The 22,669-nt window shown below is 43.7% G+C and overlaps 1 protein-coding gene across 6 annotated transcripts in view; it reads right to left on the reverse strand.

Annotated features, from left to right (window-relative positions):
- Positions 1 to 1,155: 1,155 nt before the first annotated feature.
- Positions 1,156 to 22,669, reverse strand: part of HMGN3 (high mobility group nucleosomal binding domain 3) — a 34,337-nt gene continuing 12,823 nt past the window's right edge. Inside the window, exons 2-7 of one of the 6 annotated variants that reach the window (XM_052645727.1) lie at positions 13,785 to 13,835; positions 7,725 to 7,754; positions 4,421 to 4,471; positions 2,187 to 2,303; positions 2,024 to 2,066; positions 1,156 to 1,639 (exon numbers count right to left, since the gene is read on the reverse strand). In XM_052645727.1, coding sequence (XP_052501687.1) covers positions 1,626 to 1,639; positions 2,024 to 2,066; positions 2,187 to 2,303; positions 4,421 to 4,471; positions 7,725 to 7,754; positions 13,785 to 13,835 — 306 coding nt within the window. In that variant the 3' untranslated portion in view covers positions 1,156 to 1,625. Of the gene's footprint in view, positions 1,640 to 1,796; positions 2,067 to 2,186; positions 2,304 to 2,374; positions 2,601 to 4,420; positions 4,472 to 7,724; positions 7,755 to 13,784; positions 13,836 to 22,669 lie in introns of those variants that run through there. The other 5 variants (XM_052645724.1, XM_052645725.1, XM_052645728.1 and 2 more) reach the window with 5 other exon arrangements.

Genomic DNA, 22,669 nt, shown 5'->3' on the forward strand with positions numbered 1-22,669 from the left:
TCTGGAGGTGTTCATGCAGTTACCCAACTTCTTAGGAATGCAAACAAACAAATTTGCATTTAGAAAACAGCTCTTCTGCACCTCTGTCCTTCCAGAAACAAAAAGACATTGCTATGGCCTGAGTGCCTGTGTCCCCCTCAAGTTCCTATGCTGAAGTTTCAACTCTCAAAGATGCTGGTAGTAGGAGGGGAGGCTTAATTCATGAGGCTGGAGCCCCTGTGAATGGCATCAGTGCTTATAAAAGAGAGATCCCCAGCACCTTGCCCCATGTGTGGACACAGTGAGAAGTCTCAGATCTGAGGGGGGCCTCACTCAATCCTGCTGGCACTTGATCTGACTTCCAGCCTCCAGAACTGTGAGAAAGAAATTTCTGCTGTTTATAAGCCACCCAATCAGTGGTATTTTGTTACAGCAGCTTGAACAGACTAAGACAGATGCTATTCAAAAGATCACGTTTAACTCCTTTCCCAGAAGTGGCCACGTGGGTAAAGAGCGTCCAAAACTGTGAAATTCTCAATGAATGGGGAAGTATTTTAACATGAATGTAACTTAGTACTGGCTTCCCAGGTGGCACTAGTGGTAAAGAGCCTGCCTGTCAGTGCAGGATATCTAAGTGACGTGGGTTCCATTCCTGGGTTAGGAAGATCCCCTGGAGCAGAAAATGACAACCCGTTCCAGTGTTCTTGCCTGGAGAATCCATAGGGACAGAGGAGCCCGGTGGGCTACTGTCCCTAGGGTCACAGAGTTGGACACGACTGAAGTGACTTAGCACAACACAGCACGACTGAGTTTTTTTTGAAAGTGGGAACATTTTCAAGGATGAGGCTGAGTTTACGGTTTTTCACTAGTTCTGGTTTAGCAGAATGCCATTCTATTTATAAGGATTTCAACAAAATAATGTTGCATTGAGTGTTATTATATGGTTGACTATTGCTGGCCACTTCTGGTATTAAGGATATTAGAAATAATTCTACACTGGCACTCATAGATGATTCTATTAAAATAACATTTTTAAAGGCCAGAAAATTAAGAAACAACCCTATATGAATTATTAGAGGGACCAGCATGGGACAGACTGTACAAATTCTTTCCATCTTCTGCAACAAGAAAACGAAACAATGCCTAAATTTAGCAAAGACACTACTAAGGCAGGTATTTTGCAGGCAGGAAAACCTTTTATTTTAAACCACAAATAATCAGCAGGTGGCCACAACTATCCATGTTTCATTAAAATCACATAAAACCTAGGTACAAAAGCACCACTGATTATTGCTCTAGAAAAACGGCATGAAAAAATTCAAATACGCACAGTAAAAGCACCACAGAATGCACAGGACTAAAATTTTAAAGCGAGAGCATGGAATACTGAAATCAATTTTATAGACAGCTTCCAATATTAAACTGGTATTTATTTTACTCAAGGATGATGGAAATTTCCAAAAAGCACGACTATGAGAAGGTAAAATGTCCATCCTTATATATTTTTGTATGCCAACTAGTAGAGTCCTAAAAAATTAGCATTTACAAAATACTCGGTAAAAATAGCTTTTAAAAGTTGTCCCAAGAGGTACATAAAATCAACCCCAATTTTCATGACCATTCATTCTCCCTCGTTAGCTACAGATTCAGTTTTCTGTGCCTGTGAAAAAAAGAAAGGAAGACAAAAAAGACAGAGTTACTATTAAAACTACCATAAGCCAAAGAAGACTCCACCCGAGCAACATGCACAGTCTGGAACGTCTGCTTTTAGCGGCTCTACTGCAAAACCAAGTTCAACTCTGGGTGTAAAAACAGACAAGGCAGGGATATATGACACAAACGCTTGGCTGCATTTGCTGCTTTCTGCTTTGCAAACGACCACAAAAGCTTTGCCTGCGGGGCTCCCGCGGTTCACGATTAAAGAAAAAGAACACCACACTACTATCTGATGCTAGTCACTGCAAACGTGCAGAACTGTCCACTGTACCCTTAACTCTCACTGTTTCAATCTGCCCCTTTACTGACAGTGTGCTGGGTGGGGTACCTCTGGAGGCTGAGACATTAACAGTTGAGCGAGAGATGCGGATCTGCAATCACATTACGGGCAGTAAAGAGACACATTATGAACGTGCGGTCACTGGCTGAAGGGTCCAGCGATTGCTTTCATGACACTGATTCAATCAGCGGGAGGTGTCTGGGGAAAGTACCTCTTCAGCTTTAGTGTCACCATTTTCAGACGGTGCTGCGGGACCTTCCTTTCCAGCGTCCTGCTTCTCCTCCTTCTTCCCTTTAACACCTTTGCTAACCTTTGCTGCGGGTTCTTTCTAACAGAGGATCAAAGCACAAGGAGACAGAGTGTGTGAGACAGGGTGGGAGGCTGCGTAAACTCAGCCGGCCTCCATCCAAACGCAAGGGGAAGCACAAACAAGGGGGAGGGGTGGCTCTCAGGGGAAAAAGGGAACCCGGTTCTGCTGAGCTTTGAGTGGGTTACATGGAGGCTCCCGTGAAAATGTAACAGGCAACTCAGGAAATCCACCGGACTTTGACCTCTCCTCAAGTGTGTGTCTGGTGAGCATCCTCTCTTGATGCAGTGAGAAGCGGTCCTGACGTGGGGAGAGCAGCTGCAGGGGGACACAGGGAAGTCAGGGCAGACCCAGTGAGAGGAACCGCTGCACGTGAGGACCTGGGGCTAAAAGCTGGGAGAGCCCCTGGGAAGGAAGGCCCAGAGGAAGAAAAAATCCCAATTTTAAGACCAAGCTGGGACTGCCCTGGTGGTCCAGTGGTTAAGACTCTAATGTGCTCCCAAAGCAGGGGGCCCAGGCTCCATCCCTGGTTTGGGAACTAAGATTCCAGATCCCACAGGCCATGAGGCGTGGATCCCCCCCAAAAAAGAGACCAAAGCCACAAAAATGAGTTCCGCTTCACAATCGCCTTTTCACACCTCAATACACATCATTTCAAACAATGCACACACAACAAGGGGTGACGCTCTGAAGGGCAAAGTAAAGAAAGGCCATTTGGGGGGTACACTTCCTACCCCCGATAATTCTGCAATGTATCCCTACCTTAGTAGGACTGATGTGAGTGTCTATCCATAAGATGAAAGTGAAAGGCACTCAGTCATGTCTGACTCTTTGTGACCCCATGGACTACACAGTCTATGGAATTCTCCAGGCCAGAATACTGGAGTGGGTAGCCTTTCCCTTCTCCAGGGCATCTTCCCAACCCAGGCCTCTTGCATTGCAGGGGGATTCTTTACCCACTGAGCCACCAGGGAGGCCCATGCATAGGATGAGGGTCTGACATAGGACAAGAGGCTTTCCAGGTGGCTTAGTGGGTAAAGCATCTGCCTGCAATGCAGGAGCTGGAGGTGAATATGGATTCAAACCCTGGGTCGGGAGGATCCCTTGGAGAAGGAAATGGCAACCCACTCCAGTATTCTTGCCTGGAGAATCCCCATGGACAGAGGAGTCTGGCAGGCTACAGTTCATGGGGTCACAAAGAGTTGGACATGACTGAAGCGACTGATCACACACGTACACAGGACAAGGGCTATGTAACTGTTTGCTTGTATTCATTATTTGCTGTGTGTTGTTATTATTACTGTTTGTGTTAGGTGCTCAGGCATGTCTGACTTTATATGACCCCGTGGGGTATTGCCTGCCAGGCTCCTCTGTCCATTGGATTCTCCAGGCAAGAATACTGGAGTGGGCTGCCATTTCCTTCTCCAGGGGATCTTCCTAACCCAGGGATCAAACCCAGGTCTCCTGCTTTCCTGGTGGCACAGCTGGTAAAGAATCCACCTGCAATGCAGGGGGCCTGGGTTCGATCCCTGGGTTGGGAAGATCCCCTGGAGAAGGGAAAGGCTACCCATTCCATATTCTGGGCTGAAGAATTCCATAGTCCATGGGGTCACAAAGAGTCAGACACGACTGAGCGCCTTTCACCGACACTTACCTGCAGTGCAGGCAGACTCTTTACCGTCTGAGCTACCAAGCAAGCCTTAATTATTTGGTAGTATTGATTAATTATTAGTCAGCAGACTGGCCTCCTAAGACCAGTTCTAGGAAGCCAGAAGCCCCCACAAGTCCTCCACCAGCTGTTGGCAGCAGGCCCAGGCTCACTGTTCCAGAGAACCATCTGAACTGTGTGTCTCATGAGGCAGCTACCAAACTCCACCTTGGACGTGAGGCTTCTCAGAGCAGCATATGCTCTGACTCCCTTTGCTGCACGGACCAAACGGAAAACAGACTCCCAGTAAAGTGTAAGAACTGTGCTCTCTGCTTTTTGAGAAAGCCTGTCTCCAGCTCGGGTGAGTTTTCTGGTCCAGGCACTGAGCCTGAATCATTAAATGTGATCTTTCCTTGGATGACTCTGGGATATGGAATTATAATTCATTCACTGTTGAAAAAGCCAAAGCGGGGGAGGGAGCACCTCTTACCTTAGCAGATGTTTTTCTTGGTTTAGGTTCAGGTTTGGGGGGAGCAGGTTTCTGCAAAGATAAATGAAGTTATACAAATACTGAAAAAGACAACCCTCAGCACCAAAAGAAACAGCAACAAGGCCGCCAAAGACAACAGTCCATTTTGACTATGACATTCATTTCAAAAGAAAAAAATGTCCTATTTTCAGCACCAGCAAAAAGACCTCCACATTTCATGACTAGTTTCATCCTGGGTTCTCAAGTCGACGACAGGTGAGATCTGGAAGTCAATTCACCATTCCCTGGGCCAGAATAACTCTCTGGGAACACGTTTAAGCTTCTGTCTGATGTCACTTCATTTCCTTTTATCACAGCAATGCAGCAAGAGGAACGACTCAGGCCCTCGGCCAAATGACTCTGTGAATTTGGTTCACACCAGCCTTCCAAACAGTCTAGAAATCCTAGCACCGTCACAGGCGAAGCCCATGTGGGAATGGAGAGAGCCGCCCATGAAGTATTCCAAAACCAGTTCCAAATTCTCCCACCTCTGATGTGGGTTTCAAATGCCTGTCTGAGCTTGAGCTTCTTCCTACTTTTCTCTTCCAAGGCCAGTTCAAGGTGAACAGAATCTCCTGGCCACCCAGACCCTGGGCTCCCTAGAGTCTGTTGTTAGGAACACAATTATAATGATGCAGTGTTCGCTGTGTGTGCGCGCGCGCTCAGTCACTTCAGTCCTGTCCGACTCTTTATGACCCTATGGACTGTAGCCCACCAGACTCCTCTGTTCGTGGAATTCTCCAGGCAAGAATACTGGAGTGGGTTGCTGCGCCCTCCTCCAGGGGATCTTCCCGACCCAGGGATCGAACCTGTGTCTCTTCTATCTCCTGCACTGGCAGGCGGGTTCTTTACCACTAGCGCCACCTGGGAAGCCCACAAGGTATACTGTTAGCTCCCAAAGTTCAAGATCTTTCACAGACCTTATTAGCTAAAGGGCCCACCAGGCGACTTCTTTTTTTCCTTGCCTTGTGTGTTTCTCCCCACTCCTGGAAGCAGTGCTCCCCTGCCCTGGGGCCCCAGGCCCCTCCATACAAGCCTTCAGCCTGGCTGCTTCCTAAGGACCTGAGATGGGTACAAAGAGACACGGGGGAAGTTTAAACCTGTGGTTTTCCTAAAGCTATCTTAGGGCAAATATTTCTCTCTCATGGAGCTAGGAAAGAATTATACCTCTCTCCTGGCACCAGGGAGCATGGTTTTTAAATAGAAAACACTGCCCAGAGTACCCCCTCCACTCCCCCACCCCACCCCCACCCCCCACGGAGAAAAACACTTGTTTCGTCGGTGCCTCCAGGTGTCCAGGACCATACCGAATCTGGCCCTTTCCATCAAGGTCATAAACTGAAATTATAATCACTTCAATTCCGGAAGACTGGTCGTTGGACATAACCTCTCTAATAAAAAAAGGAAACTGAGCTTGAAAAGCAGGGGCTGTTTCCCTTAATCTTCTGACCACCATAAATTTGCTCCCCAAATATATCAGCTTTGCATAGCTCCTAAATTTTCAGGATATAAAACATCTCACTTCAGGCTTTGATACATTGTACTAACATGTCCTTGTTTTCTCAATTTACAGCAAGATGGACCTTTTCCTCCTAAACTCAGTATTGGTGTTTTAATGGGACAGGAAATGGTGATGTTTTTGTAGTCTGTAATCCCACTGGCTTCCGAGGCTCTGCGTCAGCACCGCGGGCCATGATGTCAGTGGAAGGTATTATATTGCTGGACCCTGGTGCTCAGGAAAGGCCTTGTTTTATATTTTGGTTTTTAACTTAAAGGTCTGCCCCCTCGCCCTTGATAAGCTAGATATCCATGCAATACAACAGCTTTCAGCATAATCTACAGTGAAATCTAAAAGAGTTAAGACATAGCTTTCCAACCACAGTGAAAATCACACCATTGGACAAGCATAACACCTTTTGTGTTGGTGTATTGTATTGGTATTGTAGCAGAATCTGGATTAACTACGTACACACACAAACACACCTCCCAGGTCTTAACCTTCCAGGTGACTCTGATGTTGCTTCTTAGGTTGGGCCTCATGTGGCGCTAGTGGTAAAGAACCTGCCTACCAACGCAGGAGACACAGGAGACGTGATCCTTGGGTCAGGAAGATCCCTTGGAGGAGAAAATGGCAACCTACTCCAGTGTTCTTGTCTGGAGTACCCATGGACAGAGGAGCCTGGCGGGGTGCAGTCCACGGGGTCACAAAGAGTCAGACACGCCCGAAGTGACTTAGCACGCACACATGCGGAACACTGGCTCAACCCAACCTAAACCCGGCTATACTTCCCAACTTGAGAATGGTTCCAATACCTATTTCTTTCCTTTTCTTTTAAATGTGTGAAACAAGTTTAGCAAAAATATATTGAGAAGAAAAGCCAGAAACTGATATATATTTTTTTAATTTGTGAAAAGTTTCCAATATCCATTTCAGCTTGGATTCCCTGCATTGTGCCAGGCACAGGTGTGGGCTGAGAAGAAAGCCAGGCTCCCCTGAAGGTCCCAGTGCCATCTAGTATGGGCTGTAAGCCAAGAGGTCAATGCCTTTCCCCCTACATCTCAGTGGGCAGCGCACGTCCCCCTCCAGAGAGCCAGGCTGACTGGTCTCAGCAGCAGGAGGCAGGGCACACCAGCAGGCTGGGTGGGAGGAGCACCAGATTCAGCCAGGAGCACGGCAGGGTGAGGAGGGCTGGGGCAGTCTTGTCAAGGCTTGGTCACTGCCCATCCCAGCTTCAATGCTCTTAACCCACGACCCTTCCTTGGGCTTGGCCTGGAGAGGGAGACCCCAGGTGGCAGACTGGAAATGGTTCTTTTTTTAAAAAAAGATTCTCTGCTTCTGAAGTAAGGCGACAGTCTATGGATTCAGAGGACTTCCAGAACATTCTGACTAAGGTATGGATTTTCTCTTTCTCATGGAGACAGAATCAAGACTTCTTGTCTCCTTTGGTACATCAGGTGTAGAATAGGAGATGAGGGCTTTGCTAATAACGTCACTCTTCATCGCACAGCTCCAGCCATATCAAACAACTTCCTGGGCTTCGTATGCTTGCTTGCTGGGCTGGCCACTGTTCTTCACCAGTCTATTTGATTAAGTGAATTGCTTGGCAACACTTGTCAAACCTGCTCGAAATTCTGACCCAGGTAATTTCCAAAAAGGAAATTAAACAAAGCTCAAAGGAAACACCACCTTAGTCTTCATTCTGCTGCCGCGGACAGAAGGAATGTGTGTGTAAGAGCTAACAACAGTGGGGCCCAAAGTACTCACCGCTGACAACCTGGCTGACCGTCTGGTGGGCTGCAAAGGAAAAGAAACACAAAACATAATTCTTCGTGATTTTGCACAATCAAGCTGATTTTTTTAAAAAATTCATTCTTACTGTCTTACTTTGTTGAAAGAATAGTACGCATGAGTCCCATTAATCCCCCACCTCAACCCCCCGTGAGCACAGTTAAACATACCCCAAGTGCCCTGCGCACTGGAACATTCCAGAAGTGTCTGTAAAGAGGTGCAGGTGCACTGTTCAAAGAATTGGCCTCTCGCAGGGGAGGGTGCCATGGGCAAGGCCGGGAAGACACGTTTAGGCTGCCACCCAAACCATCATCTACTGTGTGATAAAATGGGCAGCAGCAGCACTGAGGCGCTATTTCAGAACCAGTCCAGTCTGACGCGCATTCCTTACAAGCGGAACCAAAGCTTATACATTTATACAAAAAGAGACTTATTATATAATTGTGCAGAAACCGAAATATCAGGAGTCCCCTCCCTGGTTACTATGTTAGAAAAGAGAATGACTACAAATCTTAGGCAGTTAACAACCACAGCTTCCTTTTACCTGTAACAAAATAAACACATTGATTGATCTATGAAATGCACATCGCTGAAAGATTTAAATAGAGCATAAAGCTCTTTTCATTTGGAAGTTTACAAATTTAGAGAATCTCTTGAGATTAGAATTTTTCAAGGAAATCTTCCCTAAGGATGGTGCAACTTCACAGCAAAGGAGATGGCAAAGAAAATTACTAAGAGCAGAAATGCTCTACATATTTCAGAAAAACACACATACAACTGATACTCTGCTCCTCACCAGCCAAAGACAGAGCCTCAAGGGATTTCACTTTCTACAACTTCCTTTCTTTATAAGTGTTCCAGGAGCAAATACTCCTCCCGTTCTCTTCGGTTCGTAGCTCTATTTCTACTAGAACCGTGTGCCACCTCACATACAGTAGATACGCAAGAATACTCACTAAAAAAAAAAAGGAACGCAAGCTTTTCCCTAATTTGCTGCCTTATGTGGACTCTGCCTCATGACAATAGCTTAAAGGTCTCAAATAATCTTTTTGACGGTCAGCGCAAATCGTCAGCAGGAACCTGGGTCACAATTCCAAGGACATGGAATTCTCAAGTCAGTCTGGGTGAGCTGGTCAAGAAGAAAGGGCCTTGGAGTGTTTCTTGCCATCTCGACATGGAAGAATTTTCTTGCTGAATATAGTCAGAAGAAGCTAAAGCCGTCTTTCTTTAAACTACAGAAGGAAATGAAAGGCCAGAGCCTCCAGGAATAACTTTAACCTTGGTTTCGTGTGCACAGCTCAGAGCTGGACTTCAGGTGGGCGGGCAGAAGTGTCGAGTCAGAAGACTGTGCAGACACATCACTGCACAGGGTCGGGGGTGCACAGCGCGACACACAATGTGGGCCTTCCCTCCTGCCCCTTGTCTGTGCCCGTTCTGCACGGAACCATCTTCTCTAGCACTTCTGAAGCTCTGATGCCTCGCAGGGGCCCTCAGCAAACATGGAAGTGATTGGACTGGGTGAGCACCAGACACGCACAGCAAGAGTGAACTCCCAGGGAGCGGTGCCAAGGCCACTGGCTACTCAGGATCCAGTCTGGAGCCTGAAAAGGGGCCAACAGGTTAACCATTATTTACAACTGCCTCCCTATCAACCAACGAGCTGTCCTGAGTAAGAGCTCATTGAAGGGAAGCCAGATCTTGTGAAAAATTCCCCAACTCGACGGTTCGCTGCCCCCTCCCTCTCCAGGCAAGAGGCAGAGTGATGTCACACCCCACCCCCACCCCGGGATTTCCAGAGGCGTTCCAACAGAGCACTGGCCTGCCAGCTGTTCCCATCCAAATGACTCACTACCTTTTCATAATTCAGGTCCAGCACAAGAGTTTCAAAATGAAAAGTCTAGAAAACGCATGCAAAACAAAGTCTGCCTTTCTAGGCTGTCTAAATGGAGCCATATCTAAAAAGCATATATTTTACAGTAAAATGATTTTATGACTTCCTGCCTAAAATTTAACAGCTCTTCTTTCTATGTCAGGGAAGGGGAAAAAAAAACACCCCAAACTTCTCTTAAATATTCTTCTCTTAAACCATCCTAAGAGATGCTCTTTCTCACTGCAGAGAGGGGAGGCTCAAACAAACTTTCGCTCACAGTCAGTAGTACTGACTTTGCAGCAGGTGTGTATACCTTCCTGCAAAGTTTCATCACATTTCACAAATCTTCCTATAAATGACTGGACTGTATTTACTGGATATATAATAGACCAGGCTGCTCTTCTCCCTTCTTTCAAACACTAGAATTCAAAGTATTCATTTGAGACTCACACTGTGGGACAGAACTACTATTTTAAAAAAAGATTTAAGAATTTCTTTCAATAAACAAGGGTTTACTGTATAGCACAAGGAACTATATTCAATATCTTGTAATACAGTGGAAAGAATTTTAAAAAAGAATATAGATGTATACGTATATGTGTATCACCAAAACATTTTGTTATGTGCCTGAAACACAATATGGTAAATCAACTATACGTCAATTTAAAAAAAAATGTCTCTCCATTTGTTGATTGTGAATCCGCAGGAAAAGTGGCCAAAAGAGTAGTTCTCAGGGGAAAAAAGGCAGGCTTTTAGAATGATGGGTCATTGAGAGTTACAGAAACCACGTGAAGGTTTGTTACTGCGGTACACAGGTGCTGGACAAAATGGAATTATTCAGTAGGCATTGACTGCTTACCTGACAAACTCCCTAGGCTGGACAAAATTATAGTGAGGGCTACTATGAAAGATACGGAGTCTTTAATGTCCTGCAAAAGCAACACAGAAGTCTGATCTCAATATGACAGAATTCCCTGGGAGAGCTAGGGACAAGTAAAATCACTGGACTTAGCTGAACACTGCTCAAAACATATGGGCCATTCCAGTGGAATTCAGAAGTACATTTACTTTTATGAGATTCCTTAATGCCTCTGTGCTTCACCATGCACTTCCAAGCAAAGCCCACAAGTCAAGTTGCTTTTAACTTTCAAAAACAAATGAAGAGCTAGGTCGAATTTCCCTTCTTTGCAGAATTGAGAAGTGGAGCAGGAGGCGTATCAGGGTCTTGACTGGAGGACGGAGAAGACAGAGAAAAGGCACTGGGTGACCAGATTCAATTTTTTTGGGCCATGACGTGTGGCATGCGGGATCTTATAGCTTCCTGACCAGGGACTGAACCCGGGCCCCCTGCACTGGACCACCACGAAGTCCCATGACCAGATTTACAATGACCCCAAAAGGGGCATGAGGACAGGGGATTTTGAGTCAGAAGACTCAGACGGCTTTCCTGGTGCCGCAACTGACAAAGTGAGGGAAAAGTATGTTCTTTCTCTGAGAACCTTTTTCACTCTTGTTAAATGGGGATAATAACTCGTGCCTCTGTTGACCAAAACGGTGCTTCTCTGACATAAACTGCTCCCTCTGATTGCTTTCTTTTTCTTCATAGCAGATTTCTGATCATTTTATTTGCTCTCTCTTTCTCCCTTCTAAGTGGAAGCTCCATGAAGGCAGAGACTTTTGCTCCTTTGTCACTACGCAATCTGCACAGCCTGGTGCATCCAGTGCTCCATACATCTTTCGGTTGCTTCGGTAGGAATGCTCTTGCTGTTGTTCGGTCATTAAGTCAGTCGTGTCTGACTCTTCGCAACCCCCTGGACTCCAGCACATCAGGCTTCCCTATTCTTCACCATCTCCCAGAGTCTGCTCAAACTCATGTCCACTGAGTCAGTGATGCCATTCAGCCACCTCATCCTCTGTCGCCCCCTTCCCCGCCTGCCTTCAATCTCCCCCAGCATCAGGATCTTTTCCAATGAGTCGGCTCTGTGCGTGGCCAACTAGCTCTATGGAAATCCCAAAGTGCTCTCTCCCCTTGTTCCAGGGTTAAATTAAGGGTCAGCTCAAACAATGGAGGTGAAAGGGCTTAGGAATCTGCCCAGTGTAATGACTGTAGCCTATCACTTTGGTCATTTATTGTCCAGATACTATACTCTGCACTATGACCTTCAAATACCACTGAGAAGATTTTCAAAAGGGGATCCTCCTTTGTAACTGATATTTATTGACTGTAGACTAGGTTGGGCACACTCAGTGACATAACTAGAAAACCCCATCAATTCAGCAGGGAAAATCAATCAATATATGATTAAACAGTTCTTATCCCAAAGCACTTCTAATTAACCAACCTTTTTACTTTTGAAACAATTGTGTTGGTGTCCTGAAGACAAATCATAAGTTTTAATCTGATCCTGATTTAAATGATAGGAAGAGTCTTTTCTAGGAAAGATTTCTGATAGCAGCAAGATAATACATGCAATCAGATAAAACATTAAAAATAATACTGTAAAGATATAAGTAGTAAAAATTCTGAGGCTAAAAGAATATGCATAAGACAACTGTATGAGCAAGAATCTTGTTCATATATTCTAACCAGCTTGCTTTTAGTGTTGAAAGGAGGGAAAAGTTCTCTGTCCACGATCTGTTGTATGTAATGGTTTCTAGGTTTTCTGACAGATCAATTTAAATAGCAGTCCCCAAGGAGAAACCCAACTGCATTTGTGCCGAAACCTAAAAACATTAAGGCGTATTACACTTAGTCAACTGTCCTACAGATTATATTTCACCATTTTCCAGAAAATTCAAGCACTGGAACTTTGGTATAACATTTTTTTGTTTGGTTCTACCATTTGTTTGGACTTCCCTTGTGGCTCAGCTGGTAAAGAATCTGCCTGCAATGTGGGAGACCTGGGTTTGATCCCTGGGTTGGGAAGATCCCCTGAAGAAGGGAAAGGCTACCCACTCCAGTATTGTAGAGTCCATGGGGTTGCAAAGAGTTGAATACTACTGAGTGACTTTCATATGGCAGTCCACTCCAGCACTCTTGCCTGGAAAATCCCATGGACGGAGGAGCCTGACAGGCTACAGTCCACGGGGCCGCAAAGCGTCGGACACGACTTCACTTTCACTTTCACCATCTGTTTAGTGACTTGACCTTGGATTGCCAGTTTTACCTCCCAAGCTCTGCTAGACACTGAAAACTGGGTAAATGCACGGCGGGGACTTGGCTATACGCAGTTCTGCTCGTTCTGCTTTTGAAGTATTTCTTTACAGATTCTGTTGAAGATTTTCCACTCGGCAGAACGAACTTCCTTTTACAAACCATGTGTAGGGGTTTTGCTCTCATGACCACCTCTGAATTATTAACACAATATGAGTCACCCAATCAGACTCTGTAACTAGATATTGTTTTCGTCTCTCTCCTGACCCCTTTGAGTTTGTAAGTTCAAGGGTTAAGAGCTGCAGTGTTTCTACACACTGTGAGGCTCTGTGCAAAAGGGAATGGCTATCATCACAGTTACCATCTCATTCTAGCTCGTCTCCTTTCAGAAGCTCATGATATTGCCATGGAAGGTCAAAGGCAAGTATCTCTTCCAAGCTCCTAGCCTTTTGGAGTTTTCTGTATTTTCACACAGAGCTTCTTTGACTTATTATCTAATTATCCCAAAACCTACGAATTTTCCTGCTTCGAAGTAAAAAACTTTAAAATTCTGGCATTTTACATATCTTTTGTAGTTTTTGACTTTAAAAGACGACTGCTTTTAGGCAAATATTCAGAGCCCAAACGGTAATTTATAGTTCACTCACTGGAGTGGAGAATTTATTAAATCAACAGTCTTTCATTTCCTTACTGTGAAAGGCGGACTTTGTTCTCCTTGATGAATTTACCTATTATCTCACTCTTTGCCCAGGAGGAATTCTCAGTATCTGCTTTAACAGACAGCAGTACGGACAAGTAGAAACATAAACATGCTAAGTGGAAAACACCTCCTGAGTGCCCCTAACTGAAATCTGCCCGGGGCCAAGGGCGGAAACACAGCCACACTTCTATCTCTGGTTTACGTAGTCTCAACAATCCAGTTTAGAAGAGCAGTCATTCAGATGCAGACAGTCATAACAATACTAGAAATTCCAGTTAATAATGGCATACAGGATGTCAAAGACACACTTACCTCCTGTTTAGTTACTTTGGATCCATCCTTGCCCTCTGTATTCTCTGGAGACTAAAAAGAAAATATTTGGGTGAATTGTATTTAAGTTGGAAAATGCATATTAAAAGACTACATAAGCCAATGATCATTTCCAGGGAAAAGTAAATTTGTAAAAGGATACGTTTTACACACACACACACACACACACACACACACTCACCCACACACACAGCATTATTCTGCATAACTGCTCTAATATTACACCAGAATTGTTGCAAGAACTGATCTGAGCCCCTGTTCTCAATGTACATTCACTTGAAGCAATTTTCATTGATTTCTCTTGCCACTGGGGGAAAGAACAGGGAGCCAATAGTCACTTTGTTCCCTAAGATGAGAGCAGGAAAAGCCCAGGCCAAGCGCAAAACTGTTATTTTCACCCCATACTCAGCTAGCTTTGATTTCTAGCCCATTTCCTGATAAGACTTGACACATTTATCATGAATTCCCATTTTTCCATCAGTAACTCCAGGGTCTCTCCCACACTCCCAGCCCCAGCGGATCGGCCCAGCACCCAGCCACGCTAGCTGATTTCTTTCCAGAGTTTGATCCATCCCCCCGGGGAAGCATCTGCCCACTCTTGTGACAGCTCCTTTCCCGACTCCATAAATACACTTAGATTTATAAGACAAATCAATTATGTCCATATATTTTTATTGGCTAGACAATAAATAAGATGAAAACACTTCAAATAATCAGAAAATTAAAACTATTTGACACAACACAGGAATAGAGTGGGCTTCCCAAGTGGTGCTAGTGGTAAAGAACCTGCCTCCCAGTGCTGGAGACCTAAGGGACGAGGGTTCAAGATCCCCTGAAGAAGGGAACGGCTACCCACTCCAGTATTCTTGCCTGGAGAATCCCATGGACAGAGGAGCCTAGTGGGCTACGGTCCATAGGGTCACAAAGAGTTGGACACAACTGAAGTGACTTAGCAGAAAAGCATTCAGGAACAGAGTGGCTCAGACGCTAAAGAATCTGCTTGTGATGCAGGAGAACCAGGTTTGATCCTTGAGTCGGGAGGATCTCCTGGAGAATGGAAGGGCTACCCACTTCAGTACTCTTGTCCGGAGAATTCCATGGACAGAGAAGCCTGGTGGGGCTACACTCCACAGGGTCACAAGGAGTCGGACACAACTGAGACTAACACACACACAGGAAGAGTTCCCAGGACAAAAAAAATACAAATAGCAAACTGACATTTGACGCAATGCATGGCTTAGGAAAAGAAAACAGCTGTGTGGTAATGCCTAGTCTGATAAAATGAGAAAAACATTTAAAAGCTCCTCAAACCCACTGTTTGCTGGGGTTGGTGACACTGTAAATCAATATATTTTCAAAGAACAATCTGGCAATATAAAAAAGACACAGAGGACTAATGTAATGATGGAGTAATTCTGATTTTGGAACCAAGAGTCAGAGAAAGAAACAAGAAGCTTTGTAAAAATACCGTTTTATTTGTACTCTAATATGAAATAATTGCAAACAACTCACAGGATCAGTAAATAACAGACAAATGTTTAGATAAACAACGTAATTATTGTTATGGGATTAAAAAGTTAAGCTATGTGAACATATGGAAAGTCCACATAAAGTAAGATTAAATTTAAACACTTAGGTTACAGGAAAATCCCTGGCAGACCAGTGGTTAGGACTCCACACTTTCACTGCGGAGGGGCTGCGTTCAATCTCAGGTAGAGGAACTAAGATCACGTGAGCTGCACAGTGTGGCCAAAAAACTATTAATAAATAAACGCTTGGATTATAAAGTAATATGTAAAAGTCAGGTCAGAAGTAGATAAAGTCTTTGAGAAAGACAAAACCTTTTCTTCAATGCAAACAACACAGTAAGCCTCTTCTTCCCTGGGGCTGCCTGTTAGCCAGTTTACGGATTTCTCTCTCTTCAGAACCTCCCAGATCCCTGGAGTTCTCTCCTGTTTCCACACCAACCGTTTTCCCCCTCATCCGTGCAATCCTCTCTATCATCAAGGAAAACAGAGCTTCTCTTTCCTCTCCCCACTCTCTGGCGCAGGAATGTCTGGCTCACAGGTCTTGTGCTGCATCAGCCGGCTGAGTTAGAGACAGGGAAATCTTGAGAAAGTCTAATAGGCGAGCCATTTGGCTTTGCCCATTTCCCCAGTTACCAATGTGACCCGTCTGGCCACAACCAGATGCTGTGTTGTCTGAAGTGCTGGGCTCTCATCCTTACTTATCAGGCCACTCAGTAGATCTGATCTGGGCTACCCTCTACCTGTAACTGACAGGCTTTCAAAGCAGCAGCACACAGCTACTACTTGTTTTTTGGCCACGTGGGATGTTAAGTTTCTTGACCAGGGATTGAATCCACCCTCCCTGCATTGTAAGCGCAGAATCTTAACCACTGGACTTCCAGGGAAGTCTCCACACAGCTTCTACTGACATTAAAATTTTTTTTCCTTATACTGATATTATCCACAATTTTTCTTTCCCTTAAACTGATATTAATGACATTATGTTCAATATGCTTCCAGGCAGTGGATTTGTGACAGCAATATGACTGATCACTCTCTAAAGTGGCCTAATATTGATCGTATTGGATGCCAATTACTGAAAAAGAGAAACCTGGAAACCACCCCTCCCCCCCAGAAAAGGCAGGTATAACTGACTATGTCAATACCTCCAGATGAATGAATGAGCCTAAGCCTGGAGGCGGAAGAGAGACAACTGTAGCACAGCTGGTTTCTCTGGCAACTACTCCCCGAGATCACTCTATACACAAGTACATAGCAAACTGGTAGGCAGGAACAACCCAAATGATCTTCACCCTGGCGTCAGTGGGGTTCTGCGGCACACATGCAGGTCCAGACACCACTTCACTCTCGGCTCCCTAGCTCAGAGCCATGTGGTCTGGGACAGTGACCTGATCATGTGACTCCGTCTCTTTCTCTGATCGATGATAGTGACACCTAACTCAAAGGGTCATCTTTACGATCAAGCGAGATACTGGGGAGAGCATTTCATAGACCGAATGGCTATACAAATGTTATACAACAAAACATATAGCAGGATACTGGCTGCTTGGGGCTGGTGCACTGGGACAACCCAGAGGGATGGTACGAGGAGGGAGGAGGGAGGGGGTTCAGGATGGGGAACACGTGTATACCTGTGGTGGATTCATGTTGATGTATGGCAAAACCAATACAATATTGTAAAGTAGTCAACCTCCAATTAAAATAAATACATTTATATTTTAAAAAATAATAAAAAAAATATAAGACTTTAATGAGTCTCTTTTTATAGCAACAGTTTTTATTTGAGTATAGAGGTAAAATAAAGAACCACCTTTTAATCCTGAAATTCTAGACTTCCGTATTTGTGACTAATATCTATTCAGCCATATTTGTCATTATTAATGAGTCTGTAAATTATCAAATATGATATATTAAATTCAATGGAGCCTTGAGGTTGAATGCAGTTCCCTACACCAGATTCCCTGCAACCCTGTCATCTGCTTCTGTTACACAGAGTAACAGGCATATAATTTCAGAAGGACCTACCACCTTTCAGGCTGTCTTATCACACTGCTAACACTTAGCCATGAGGCTGAAGAGAGCAGGAGGTCATGGTATAAAGGAATCAAAAGAGAAGCCCAAAGCTTTCGTCCAAGATTTTGAGGAATAAAAATGAAGAAAAGGGAGAAATAAGGCGTGGGGGTGTACACAGATGATCTCAGATATACTTCAACCACCTTGTGAGCAGAAGGGAAGGACGAAGTGAGAGAGATAGGCTGCAGGGGGTTCCAAGGCAGACGGGTTCTTGCCCACTCCCCTAGACAGGGCAGCCTCACGCTAATCTAGTTTGAATGCAGAATGGCCAAGAAGGCAGAGAACCATGGCTTAACAAAAAAGATCTTATTCACACATCTGAGGCTCCTTCAGCATCCAACTGGATGGGGGCTGAACTGAGAACCAGCAAGGGGTAGGGGACACATGTGGTGGCCTGATGGAAGGCACAGCAGGATTCTGGGGGAGTCACTGGGTGGCAGGTGGCACAAGTCAGAAGGCAGCTGGACCACCTGGTAACCCAATGGAAAAGGAGAACCAGCCGAGAGCACAAACTGTGCATGGCAAAAATCAACAGGTAGCTGAACTTTTTAAAACTGCAAGTTCTGAGAATGAAAGCAGGCTCCTTGAAATTAAAAAGAACTCAAAAGGTAAAGTCTAGACCAGGTACAGCAGAAGAAATAATGAATCGTCATGGAGTGCTGAGGAACTAGCCCAGAATGTACCAAAAGGCAAGAAGGAGATAAACAGTATGAAAGAGAGGTTAGGAGACATGGTGGTTAACTGCAGGATCCACGTATGTTTAATAGACTTTCAGAAGCAGAGAACAGAGACACTGGTAGGAAGGCAAAGGCATAACGGGTGAGAATTTTCCCAAACTGAAGTCATGAGTCTCCAGACTAAAAACTCACACCAAGGAACAAACTGGAAACAAAGCAAAGCAAACATATACAATGAGACATAATGAAACCACAGAAGGTCGAAGAAAATGAAGAAAGCCGTTAAAAGTTTCCAGAATTAAGAGATGGATTATTTTCAAAGAATTAACTTCTCACCAGAATCTGTAAACAGGAAACTCCAGAGAAATGTTCAAGGAGTTGAGCAAAACTGTCAGCCTAAAATTTTACACCCAGCTATCATTCAAGAGTAAAGGTAAATGAAGGTATGTCATAATATAAATACTAAGAGAGTTTACTGCCAACAGAGTCTCTCTTTCAACAAGGATCTAAACCTAAAGGATCAAATTCAGCAAGAAGAAAAGAGAATTGACACGAAAGAAAAATGTATAAGAAAAAAGTATAAAATATATTGGCAAATCTATTAATTGTAGATACTAGTATCTATTTTTTGTGTGTTTAAAATATTTCAACAGAAATCACAGACTACTGTTGCCCTATAAAATTATAAAACGTAATTTTAGATTTTCTAATAGCCACATGAAGAAAGTAAAAAGACAAAGGTGAAACTAATTTTGATAGTATATTTAGCTGAAGATAACTAAAACTTTATCATTTCAACATGCTATCAAGATTCAAATTATTAATCAGATACGTGACAAACGTTCCTCACACTAAATCCTCAAAACTTGGCATGTATTTCATATTTACAGCACACTTCCACTCAAATGCCAAGTTTTCACTACGAGTATCTGACCCATATTTAGAGGTCATAAACTATATTGTATTTTCACATATCCAGGTTGTTACAAACAGGTTTAAAACCTCCCAGTAACTGAATTGAATATCAGCTTTTAAATTTAAATTGATGAAATTAAAAATGTTTAAACTTGGCTCATTCTTTCTCAGTGGCTAATAGCCTCGTGTATTTAGTGGCTGCCATCCTGGGTGGCACAGGTCTAGACAATAACAGCCATAAAAGATGAGAAGAGGGGCAACAGAGCATCTCCACCTCCAGCATGGGAGGGTCCTGGTTTTGTTCTGGAGGATTGTACAGACACAGAATCATTTTAGATCATACTAAAATAAAAATTTTAAGACAGGCATTATGTTTTTTAAGAAAATAAAAAGAATCTATACACTTAACAAATCAGGAGGAGTGACATAAAGCAAATTTTACAAATCAAAGGCAAGGAAGAAAAGAGGAAAACACATGATAAACATAAACCACAAAACAAGTCATTAGAAAAAGTCCACATATATTAGTTATCATAATATACCTAAACAAGCTACACTCATTCATTATAATGTCAAATAACAAAAGAAATAGAATGCAATACATGATTACTTATAAATTTCAAAACATGCACAAATCAATTATCATGGATTTACATATAACATACACATCATGAACATCTAAAATCATGACCTGCAAAGATATACAATCAATTCATGATCAAGGTTATCTTCAGGAAGGTTCACAAGGGAAGGGAATCAAGGAGGTGTTTTGAACTTAAACTTTATAACATTTTATTCTTAGAAAGATCTGAAGCAAAGAGGATAAAAAATGGTCAAATGTGTGAATTCTGAATGATGGGTAAATAGGCATGTCATATTATTTTCTGAATTTTTCTGTATTTAAAACTCCCAGAGTATTACCAATATTCAGGGGGAAGAGGGGTGGAAGTAAAGCCCAATGGCAGTGCCACACCTCCTGCCAACACAAATTCCACAACTATTAGTGTTTCTTGTGTTTCTTACAAGTCTGGGCAGACACCACCTCTTCCTCTTCTGGCCAAAACATATAATTCACAGTCATTTCATTTGTGCTGATATGAAGGAATCTGGAGTTGGGCAAGACGGGAAGCCAAAATCATCAGAAACCCGGATTCAGAGCTGTCCTCTTGAGCGGGCGTGGGAGGAGAGCTGGTGAAGGAAGCCAGGGTTCCTTCAGCAGCTGACCAACTTCACTTTCTCCACTCTCCCATCTTACAAAGATGCCGGAGTCCTGCATCTGAGGACATGAAAATGCACCGAAGGGGACAAAATCGTACTTCCTGCAACAGGACGAGGAGTCCTTCTTGGGAAACGAAGGAAATGGAATTTGGAATTTTCATTCTGCAGACCATCCACAGGAATCAACAGAACAAATGCCCATTTATTGAGATTCTCATTGAATAAACAGCAGTTACCACTTTACTTAGGGGTTCTTACGGGGACCATCAGCCCAGCTTTCTCTCTCCAAACTCAGGAAGGTATCTGCAGAGATGAGGGAATTATTACGGCCCTCAACAGTTGCTTGGAAACAGCGCTGGATGGTCCTAGCCTCCAAATTTGTCACTTCTGAGAAAAATACTGAGGGTGTGGCAGGAAGCTGGAAGAATAGTACCTCCTGGTGCCATCTTTTTCAGATGCAGAAGACAGACAAGAGCTCGGGATTCTTAGCAACGAGTGCTGGACCCTGTGTTAAAGTTCCAAATAGTCTTTACCGGTTAAGTGCAGGCTCTCGGAGTTTTCCTTCCAAGACATTAAGTGACACGGGTTATTGTTTTCTAACTTAAGTGAAATCACTGAAATCTTAGAGTGTGTACACAATTCAAGTAACCCATTAGCCACCTGCCATAGAACAAATCCAGACTCAATTCCTGGATTATCTGTGCTGATGCAGGAAAGTTGGGAGCAGATATAACACTGCAAATAAACAAAATCACTTCTGGGGGAATGTATTACTTTGAGCGGACTCTTATTTAACTTGCTGGTCAGTATGTTTAAATTAGTAGCATTTCTTTTTTAAAATTAATTTTTAAACATTTTCTTTTGAAATTAATCTACATTTTCTGTTACAAATCTGAAGCTGGAGAAAATAAAGCAGTCAGCTGGAGAAAATAAAGCAGCCCAATAGTGAGCTGGTTAACAGAGGGAAACCATTTGATGACAAAAATCCAAATAACCCACCCCGAGAAAGACTGAAATGTGTCTGTAACTAAGCTTTCATGCTTCTGCTAAAACTGACACATAATCAAATTATTTAAGGCAGCATTCATTTCCCTCCACAAATGAGGGCACTGTCCATGAAATTCTCATGAAGTTTTCCAAACAACACATATTTCCCTTAAACTCAGATATGCACATATTTGAATTTGACATATGAAACAGACTCTGACAATTTTATTCAAAGCCATAAGGACCACTGTTTAACATCACTATGGCAGTTTTTCGTTCATTCTCTAAGTGTGTGTTTGGGATCTTCCAATATGGTCATTTCCTTCTCCAGATCTTCCCAACCCATGGATTGAAGCTGGGTTTCCTGCACTGTAGGCAGACGCTTACTGTCTGAGCCACCAGGGAAGTCCAATACTGCCTTGCTTGTTAAAATAACCCTTAAAAAATCCAGTTATTTGGGAATGAGAGGTCACATGCAAATGACCCTCTTTAATAATGAAACCAATGTCAAAATTTTTTCTTACTTCCTCCTTGGCTTATGTCTATTAATTTCATCAACTTCTATAAACCCAAATAGGTTATTAAGGCCACGAGGCTAGTATGTCTTCCCAAAATAAAGTCTTGGTGTTCACGATAAAAGTAATGGAGTAAGGACTCTGCTTTAAAAAGACTCTCGATGAACTGAAATAAACAGTAATTCTCTCTTTTCTGCTGCTGCGAAGTCGCTTCAGTCGTGTCGGACTCTGTGCGACCCCATAGATGGCAGCCCATCAGGCTCCCCCGTCCCTGGGATTCTCCAGGCAAGAACACTGGAGTGGGTTGCCATTTCCTTCTCCAATGCATGAAAGGGAAAAGTGAAAGTGAAGTTGCTCAGTCGTGTCTGACTCTTAGCGACCCCATGGACTGCAGCCTACCAGGCTCCTCCGTCCATGGGCTTTTCTTTTCTGAGGGATACTTTTAAGGAAAGTATCTCACAGATTCCATTACAAAAGATAAATGAAAGCAAAGAAAAAGCTGTGTTTAAGTATGCTCAGTAAAATTTTCTTCGTATGTAGTGAAGTGAAGTGAAGTTGCTCAGTCGTGTCCGACTCTTTGCGACCCCATGGACTGTAGCCTACCAGGCTCCTCTGTCCATGGGATTTTCCAGGCAATAGTCCTGGAGTGGATTGCCAGTTCCTTCTCCAGCGGATCTTCCCGACCCAGGGATCAAACCCAGGTCTCCCGCATTGTAGACAGACACTTTACCACCTGAGCCAACAGGGAAATCCTTTCTTCGTATAAATGTACATAATTTAAAAATGGAAATATATCATTAATACGAAATAACTTAAAAATTTTACGCAGCTCTTTGGTCTGAGCTGCCTTTTTCAGGAGAGTCACCTCTTCCCATGTTGGGTGAATGGGATGGTGCCGGAAGCTCCTGGCTGAGGCTGGAAGCCTGACCCCAACCTGACTTGTATCTTATGTC

This window comes from Budorcas taxicolor, chromosome 9, assembly GCF_023091745.1.
Source record: "Budorcas taxicolor isolate Tak-1 chromosome 9, Takin1.1, whole genome shotgun sequence".
NCBI classification, from domain to species: domain Eukaryota; kingdom Metazoa; phylum Chordata; class Mammalia; order Artiodactyla; family Bovidae; genus Budorcas; species Budorcas taxicolor.